The following is a 9146-nucleotide window of genomic DNA, read 5'->3' as shown; positions in this document are numbered from 1 at the left end:
GTTTACAGGCACAGACCAACACCGTTCCTGTCTCATGACTGCACCAGCCGCAGGGTGTGACTGAACAGCGGGCTGTGAACGGGCCCAGCGGATCCCCTTGCCCGGGGGGATGGAGCCCTTGCTGTGTGGCTGCTCGGAGAGCGCTGCCCGCCGGCCCCGGGCTCGCTGTGGTGACAGGCTGCTGCCATACACGCCATGCGACAGCGCACCGTGGCTCTGCCAGGGCCCTGTGCCAAACCTCGCCCTCACGGACGGCACATGGCGGAGCGGCACACCTGACCTCCCTTCCCCACGATGCCGGTCACAGGGCCATCTCCCCGGACGCTCCGTGCCCCCCCAGGGCCGTCACTCGTATCCCTGCAGGAGCACCAGATCCCACCCAAAAGATCGCTCCCTGGGGAGCCCAGAGCATCCCACGGAGCCGCCGGGCGGACGCCCCGACCTTCAGGGGAGCCGCCCCGCGGCCCCGCCCTGCAGGCCCGGCGCAGGGCGGGCGGGCAGGTGAGGCGGCGCCGGCCATTGGGAGGCGGGCGGTGACCGGCGCCGAGCCGCCCCGCCCCGCCGCTATATGAGGCGAGGGGCGGGCGGCGGGGCGGGCCTGAGCGTGTGCGGGCACCGAGGTGAGCTGGGAGGCGGGAGCGAGCCAGCCGGGCGCTGTGTGGGGCTGGCGGAGCGCGGGCCCCGCAGCGCGGCGGCCGCGGGAGGCGGAGGAGGCGAATCCCCCGGCAGGAAGGAGCCGCTGTTCCTCTCTTCCCCGCGCCTCCGCCCCGCTCGGGGAGACTTGGCGGCCGTGCCCTCCTCCCTCCGGGAGGGGCTGGCTGCCCATCCCTGGCAAGGACGCGATGGAGGGCTCGCCCCGGCTCCCCCGGCGGCGGAGGCTGTCCCGGGGAAAGGCAGGCTCGGCCCCGGCTGCCCGCTGGGGTGGTGTGCTGCGGCCTCCCCGGCGGCGGGCGGGCAGAATTGTGGTGTCATTGCTTTCCAGGAGCAGGTGTCCGTAAGTAGTTGAAGATAAGGGTGGCCGAGCATCTCTTGCAGAAACTCTGCTCAAGGTTACAGCCCCTCCAATGGAAGCCGGTGTCTTGCCGTGGCACAGGCACGTTTTTTGGATGGGTGTAGGCAGGGACCGATTCCTCAGGAATAACGATGCTGTTGTAACTAAGCTGGCTTAGTTTGCTTTATCAAACGTTTTTTTTGTTTGGGTTTTTTTTTTTTTTTTTTTTTTTTTTTTGTCCGTGTGGATTTTTTTTTTTCCAAATTGAATTGACTTTAAATTCAGTTGGATTGCTGCAGAGGTCATGAAAGGGTAAAACCGATTTAAGGGGATTGAGAAGAAGGGGGGGGCTGTACCTTCAAGCATGGCCCTTCTAAATTTTCATTCAGGCTGCAGCCCGGATGCCAGGCTGGCGGTGTGATTTGCAATTGCTTGCTTGCAGTTTTTCTCCTGTGGATGATGTGTGCAGCAAACCTGCCTAGTTTTATATGGTCACTATACTGAGTTTCTGGAATCATCCCCTGTGCTGTCTAATTCTGCCTATGTAAAGGATTTTTGGATTCTGGATGGGTGGGGAGGCTGCAAACAATACGAAGTTTGCCTTGCTTTGGAATTCTTGCTACAGATATTTTGAACGGGAGGGAGAAGCGTGGAAAATTTATGATCAGTCCTTCCCGAGGCTCAGTTTTGAGGCTAAATGTTCTGAATGTGTGATGTGACACGAAAAGACATAACTTGAAAAGGGGGGGAGCAGGGTGTGAGAGAGCTAAACAAGAGTTTCTTTGCAGCTCCATCCATTTCAATGGTGCGGCTTTCCCAAGCCCCTTTCCATCGTCCATCATCACCTTCAGGCCGGTCGGAGGAAGGGGAGGAGAAGAGGATGAAGGCGGCCAAGCAGCAGGTGACCCCGGCTGGGGAGAGCCCGGCTCCCGCCAGCCCCCTGCAGTCCGCGCTGAGCACGGCGGCCTCTCCTTCCCAGGCCTACGAGATCTACATCGACAACGGGCTCATCTGCCTCAAACACAAGATCAGGAACATCGAGAAAAAGAAGGTAACTTGGTTTTCTTGCCCATGGCACCTATTTAAGCTGCCGATAGTAAAGCTCATTGCCTTTAAAATAATATTTAATGTTATTTCCACTATTTTTAACAGCTGGAATAAGGTTACGTGTGTATATAGAGAACCAATATATGTTGATGAAAACTAGTGATGCTTCTTGTGACCAAATCAGTTCAGAACAAACTTGCATCTGATTTAAACGTGATTATAGTCTTGAGAAATCTTTCATCAATTATATGCATCTGATATTAATTTAGATGTAAATTGTTTGTAAAATTGGAAGTTAGAACAAGTGTTTCCTCTGATGGTGGAAATGTCAGATTGTATTAAATATGTATTGCCCTTTATTTTGCATAAATATTTGACTTACATATTTTAAATACAGGCAAGTGTTACTGACTGGGAAACTTATACAGAAATCCTCCAAAACTTGATCTCTTGTTTTGCTCTCTGCTTTCCTTAGGCTGGGGGACAGAACAGTGTTAGTAAGAATAATAACTGAGATTATTATACACCTAAAGCATTGTAGATGTGGCTAGTCAGCCTTCTGCATTCTAAGGCTTTTCAGCTGATTGGCAGGTGACTGTATGCTTGGTTTCGAGTTGAGAGAATGTTTTCTGTAGGATAAAAGATGTAAAGGTGTTGTTGCTTTCAGTGGTGGATCAGGATTACAAGTAAAGCAATTGTGTGAATATGTTGTGCTACTCTAAATGTCTGGAAAGCTTTTAGTTATGTCTTAGGGCAAGGAGAGAGAGTAGATCAGACATCTGGCCATGTGCTTAGGGGACTTGATCCTCCTGCAGGAGATGCAGTATTACTGCTGTCTCATGTCATGCATCATGCTGTAATTTTGAATAACATCAGACAAGCATGTTTCCTTTGTGTGGTTAAACAACTTTGTGTTGTATTCTAATTCTGTCCAAGGACGCTTCTTGTTGTGAATTTCTCTGGTACCTTTGATTTTCATGTGAATGAAAATATGGCCTTATCAGCAAATAAAACTAACTTACTAAAATGAGTAGAAAGTGTTCCTAGTCTTACACACCTATAGGTACTGTGTCAGTGAATCTCTAGATACACAAATGGAATAGTATCTGACTCATGGCAGTGAAGTCACCTTTCTTTTCCCTAAAGAAGTTTTGCAATACCAAATAGTTTAGTTTTGTATTATTTACATCAGCATTTAAAGACTGCTTTGGTATATTGGAAATAAATCTTATTTCTTCCCTGAATACACTTGTCCGCTTTCTTAGGGATCAGGGCTATAATTTTTGATGTAACTAAAGCAAAGTTTTTAAAAGACATAACAAGGATAACAAAACTAAATTCCAGCATTGACTTGGGAAAGCTAAATAAGCCTACCTTAACAAGGACACTGGATGTATTTGAAGCCATTTAAAGATCTTGGATTAATGCATTAATAGTTCTTAAATGAAACAAAAGTAGCAAGTAAGAACTTGAAAGATCAGTGATAGGGAAAGGAAGCAGACAGTCCTGCGGACTGAAATTGCCAAATCAAAGGCATAGCAAAACTGTGTTCCTTTCTCCAGAAACAAGAGGAAGTAGGAGGTTTTCTATTCTATGTTACAGTATTTCACTCATACCCCTTGCTTAATTTTTGTATTAGTTTCTGTATAATGTTTACTTTGAATTTTCTGCAGCTCAAACTAGAAGATTACAAAGATCGTCTGAAGAAGGGGGAAGCCCTCAATCAAGACCAATTGGTAAGCTTGCTTTTTATGTAGGAGTGGAAGGCCTCAAAACCTTCTAATCTGGCAGGAAGGATTGGTTGCTGAAGGAAATGAGGGTGTTTTTATAGAAGCAGTACCTAAAGATACTTTTCACAAAACGAAATTAACAAATTATTGGCTGAATGTTGAGCCCATAAGCTCTGTTGCCTGTTTTAACCTTGATGGTGTTCCCTGAAGGAATAGAAGATCTGTTTATCTTTGTGGACTTCCAGCTTCAGTGCTCCTGCACCTCTGTTTCTTAATGAGGTATCTGTGTACCGCTGATCTATATGGCAGTGCAGTGTTAGAGCCCAAGCCTCAAGAATTCTGAAGTGGCTAATTAATCCTCATGATTTCTTCATTAGCATCTATTACTTGAAATTGCCTGTTGTCTGCACAGTGCTGTTGGTTACAAGTAGCTGTTAATGTGACTGACAGTGCTGGCTCTTTTTTGTCTTGGTCTGGAATAGATTTTAAATCTGAAACCAAATTTCTGTAACATGAAAGCTTTAGCAGAGCTGAGTAGGAGTGTCACATAATCCAAAGACTTTATTGCTCTACTAATGTAGGAATTACATTTTTAAAATATAGTGGACACATGCTAAAGAGTAATTGTCTGATGAGGGATACTGATGCTTCAGTGACAGTACTGATCCTGCTAATGAACCAGCTGGAAAAATGTCACTGATTGCTAACTTGCTAACTTTTTCACAGTGCAGCTGTCTGAGAACACAAATTCTATTTTCTTACTGTGAATCATTTGTAAAGGAGTTAGAAATAAGTGGGATAAGAGGGGGGAAAACGGTACCCTCTTAGAAGTAGAGTAAACCTGTGGAAGTAAATTGTCACTTAGTACTTAACTACAAAATTTGATGTGGTCTCTTGCCATATCAAGTGCAAAAGTAAATTAATTAAATCTGATGGTTTGGAGTAGGTTGATGATATTTAAATTCCTCTCAACTCAATCTTCAATCAAGTGGGCAAGAAACTTTTGTGTTTAGATCATTGGTGTTCACAATCTGTTTGCCGCCATGAACAGTGAGACTATTGAACAATGTTCTGTAAGTTGGAATAGTCTTGAATGTATTGACTGCTTTGATATGTGCCCTGCACTGTGAAAAGCTGTTAGGTGACAGTGTTTGGAAAATGGCATTAACTTGGTTACTGGTTTTTAGTGTTCCTACCTGGGCTTCACTTTTTGAGTTTTAGTGTCTTCATCCCAGTTTCTGGAGTTTCTTAGGCTACTAAAATGAAGAGCTAGATTCAGTCTTAGTGAACTGACAGGTGGTAGTCAGATTGTTCAGGTGACCACAATAAAGCACATATGCATTCAATATTTAATTAATAATCTTTTGAAGTCCCCTGCTTCAGTGGTTAAGATACAGAAATACTGCATTTGTAACTTGCAGATGCAAATTTGTGGTGTATGTACAAATTGAAGCTGGAGTAGAACTTAATAGATCTTAACACCTAAAGAAACCAACTGCCTTATAATACAGTGGTGCTCTAATATTACTTGATGCCATCTATAGGTTTAATTTTCTCACACAGAGGAAGAAGTGCATGTCTGGTGTTGAACTTGTTTTGCAAGTAATTTGGATTAAGCTGTAATTACTTATGGTGCATGCCTGCCAGACCTAATGTGTGCGCTAGCCTTACATTAGGAAACATTTGTTTCAAAAATTAGGAGCTTCCAGCAGCTTATTGTGCTGTTTTGCAAGCTGAGCAGCTTTTCCTCAGCTCTGTTCTTCCAACATGCTTTTAATGAATGTTAATAACAGGTGTGACAGAAGAAAGCTATTGCTTTCCTGTGGGCTGAGGTACAGCTTGTCATGAGAGCTGTTCTTGATGTTTTCAGGTGCAGAGTTTTACTCTGCAATTTGTGTTGTTAAAAACACAATTACAGTAACCTGACTAGTAAATTGTTGGTGTTAGTTGTGAGTCTTCCTCAAATGTGTGGCCATTGGTTTCTTAGAAGTCATTCTCTCAAGTGCTAAGTGAATTGCTAAATAGTGCTTCAAAGCTGCTTGGTAAATTGTGTGAAGACAAACCTCAGCTACCATGTGAGAAGCTTGCACTATGTGTTGAGTAGCATTTAGTCCAGGTAGTGTCTAGTATGTCACAAACAAGGGAATAAAAGTAACTGAGCAATCAAACTGAACAAATGAACATATAACTTGTTTTCCAGTTGGTTAGGAACACATATGGAATTTGCAGATGCCCTAAATCTTATTGGGATAGTAGATTAAGCTTTTGTCACTGCACTGATGAAACACTAAACACTAACACTGCTGTGAAAGAGCTTTATATTAGACTGATGAGCCTGTTCTAGAAAAACCTGTGATATGTCAGGAGCATAAACCAAATTGGGTGTAAAGCACATGTGAACTGAAATTAAACTTGTTATTTCATGTCTTGTGGTGTGAAGATATGGGCAACATGTCTGGCTACAGCATTTTTCCATCTTCAGAGCTGTCAAGGGAACATAGAGAAATGACCCATTAAAAGTGGGGTATATCAAAATGCAATTAATAATCTACTGCAATTAGTATTTTTGAAGACTAGCCAGTAAGCTATTGGTTAAAGTCATTAGTGAAGACAGGAACATGACTTCTTTTGTGGAAACTAAATTGCAAAGATTTATTTCTGGAAGTATGACTTGCCTTGTATATTTCTAAAGTTTGAACAAATTTTCTTTCAAGGCATTTAGTTAAGCATGAGGGTAGAAGATCTGTGCTGAATTTCTCCTGTATTCCTTCCAGGCTTTTAGACCAGTCTGATTTTAAGTAGCTATTTGCCTCTGATTGCCAAGACCTATACAGGCAAACTTGTAGGATATCTGTCTGGTGGTATGAGCTGGCTTTGAACTGCATCTCAGACACTTGCAGGTGAATATTTGCAATTAAAGTACCGGCTGCCATGGACACAGTATCTTTAAGAAGCTACAGTTTCAGAAAAGAACACAATAAATAACTTCACAATGAGAATTTAAGTACAAGGCAATAGAGTTGCAATCAGTAGTCTTAGGCATGAAAAATACATTTTTTATCTATTCCTTTGTAGGAGGCAGTAGAGAAATATGATGAAGTAGTGCACAACCTGGAATTTGCCAAGGAGCTTCAGAAGACTTTTTCAGGGCTTAGCCAAGATGTAAGTATAACTATTCTTCTCTATATTGACAGGAGGAAACTGCAAAACTTTGTGCTACTACTTTAATGGCTACACTTATATTCCAGTACACCCCTGCTAGGAAATTCCTGCCTTGTATCTCTGCAGCCACAAAGCTTAGGCATAGGCTGAGGAGCAGTTAATTAAGGAGAACTGATTATTTGGTGCTTGTTAACCAGTTGTCTGTTTCTGATCACTTGGTAGGCAAAGGCTAAAGAAGCTTCAGTGACTCCAGTGGTGGGCCCCCTGCATGGCTGGGGCCTGGAAAATGAGACCTGTGAGGAGAGCCTGGAACAACTGGGCTTGTTGGGCCTGGTGAAGTGAAGGCTTGCCAGGAGATGCCCTGTTGTCCTTCAGACAGCAAATACTGAAAGGGTGGAGCTGGGATTTTTGCTGAGGGATGTGGTAGGAGAAGCAATGATCATTACTTGAAATAATGCTAACTGGGTAGGAGGAAATGGTCACTCAGTGGGTGACATTAGAAGCAGGCTGCCTATGGAAGTGGTAAAATCTGTCCTTGGATTTCTTCAACACTTGTATGCACGAAGTTCCAAGCAATCTGATCTTGATTCACTGTAGCCTTTCTGGAGGCTGGGCTAGACAATGTCCCAGGATCCCTTCCAAAATGATTTTTTTACTGCTTCTGGTGAGGGAAAGTGCTGGTTTTAAGTCACTTTGACTTCAATGAGAAGTACATCCTTCAGCAAAATTTAACTGAAGCTTGTGGAGTTTGCTACTCCATCTGCTGTAGTTGTCTCTAATTGTGGCAAGATAGTGATTTAGTGCTTTATTTAGACCTTTGTTCAGGATTTAAGGCACTCCATACATTATTTTTATGCAAGCAAGGTTTTATCTTTGGAGAAACTGGTCTCTTGGCTCAAGCAAATTCTACACTTATAGAAGATTTGATCCAAGGTAGCGGTAGGGAAGCTAAACATGATTAGTCACTGCTCTGGCATTATTTCTACAGAATGCTGAAGGACTGGTACCTTGTGACCCAGTGTATCTTTGAGCAGGTGTTTTAAGTAATCCAGCATTCTACCAGTTCATGTTTGTTCTTGAACTTATGTTGTATTTAAAGGCTCACCCAGCTTGTTTTTAACTTGTTTCTGTTTCTGCTGATATGGATTCTACAGCCCATAGCCATTACTGGAACACTAAGAGCCATTCTGGCAACAGCATCCTTGCATCCTTTTCAGTGTGTTGTAGGGAACAAAATTTTCATCGATTGACACATATTGAGGCATTTTAATTTCTGCAGTTACTAGGTTAGCTTCTGCTGGGTAGTTCTGTTAGTGCATGATGAGAGACTTGAGTGCATATTCTGTATGTGTTCTATAATTTCATGTTGTTGCTTATTTAATGAATGTTTTGGCCTTCTGCCAACAGAAATAATTGTAGGATTCTGCTGTATCCTTTAAGCTGGAATAGTCAAAAGTGAAGAGCAGTTGTCTTACTAGGAGAAACTTGAGACACCTTCTGCCTCTCTAACTCTGTGGTAAATGTTAAAGGTCAACTAGGCCTGGATCAATGCATTGCTATCAATTCTATCAGTTTCTTTAAAAGTTGTTACAACAAAACAACTAGCAGGCATAATCAGAGTCTAGATATCACAAAGGCATATCTCAAATGAAGTTACCAGTATCTGGTTTGACTGAAAGGTGTGTAGACAATTAGTAGATAAATGGGGAGCTCTTCCAAAGGAGGAGCTTAAAAGATTCTGGATATCTGAAGAATTAGGAGGTTCTCTTATCTAACCAAAATGGATAGTTGGTTTCCTCATTGTAGGATAATCAATACTAGAACTCAATATTTTGTCCTAGAATCTTGTTACTAAACAGGATTAAACACACTAAATTGTGTTTAATTGTTGAATTTTGCATTAAAATAGCTGCTGAAAGCACAGAAGAAGGCTCAGCGGAGAGAGAGTCTATTGAAGCTTGAAGCAGAGAAGAAGAAGCTGCGTACAATACTTCAAGTCCAGTATGTGCTGCAGAACTTCACTCAAGAGCACGTTCAGAAAGATTTCAAAGGTGGTGTGAATGGTGCAATATACTTGCCTTCTAAAGAACTAGACTACCTCATAAGATTTGCAAAACTGACATGTCCAGAAAGAAATGAGAACCTGAGGTAAGTTCAGGGATTTTTGTCTGATTAGTATGCTTAATTTGTTGTGGTAAATGTCCTCTATTTGACAC

The 9146-nt window shown here is 43.0% G+C and overlaps 1 protein-coding gene across 6 annotated transcripts in view; it reads left to right on the top strand.

Moving 5' to 3' along the window:
- The first annotated feature begins 547 nt into the window (after window positions 1–547).
- The window catches only part of CAPRIN2 (caprin family member 2), a 34093-nt gene continuing 25494 nt past the window's right edge, over window positions 548–9146 (top strand). For 5 of the 6 annotated variants that reach the window (XM_039708304.1, XM_039708301.1, XM_039708302.1 and 2 more), the window contains exons 1-5: window positions 548–620; window positions 1780–2042; window positions 3712–3774; window positions 6844–6930; window positions 8840–9078. In XM_039708304.1, the coding sequence (XP_039564238.1) occupies window positions 569–620; window positions 1780–2042; window positions 3712–3774; window positions 6844–6930; window positions 8840–9078 (704 nt within the window). In that variant the 5' untranslated portion in view covers window positions 548–568. The other variant, XM_039708303.1, reaches the window with a different exon arrangement.

The sequence above is a fragment of the Passer montanus genome, unplaced genomic scaffold (assembly GCF_014805655.1).
Source record: "Passer montanus isolate IOZ18808 unplaced genomic scaffold, ASM1480565v1 scaffold20, whole genome shotgun sequence".
NCBI classification, from domain to species: domain Eukaryota; kingdom Metazoa; phylum Chordata; class Aves; order Passeriformes; family Passeridae; genus Passer; species Passer montanus.
The sequence above is the reverse complement of the archived record's forward strand: the minus strand, read 5'-3'. Positions and strand labels throughout refer to the sequence as shown.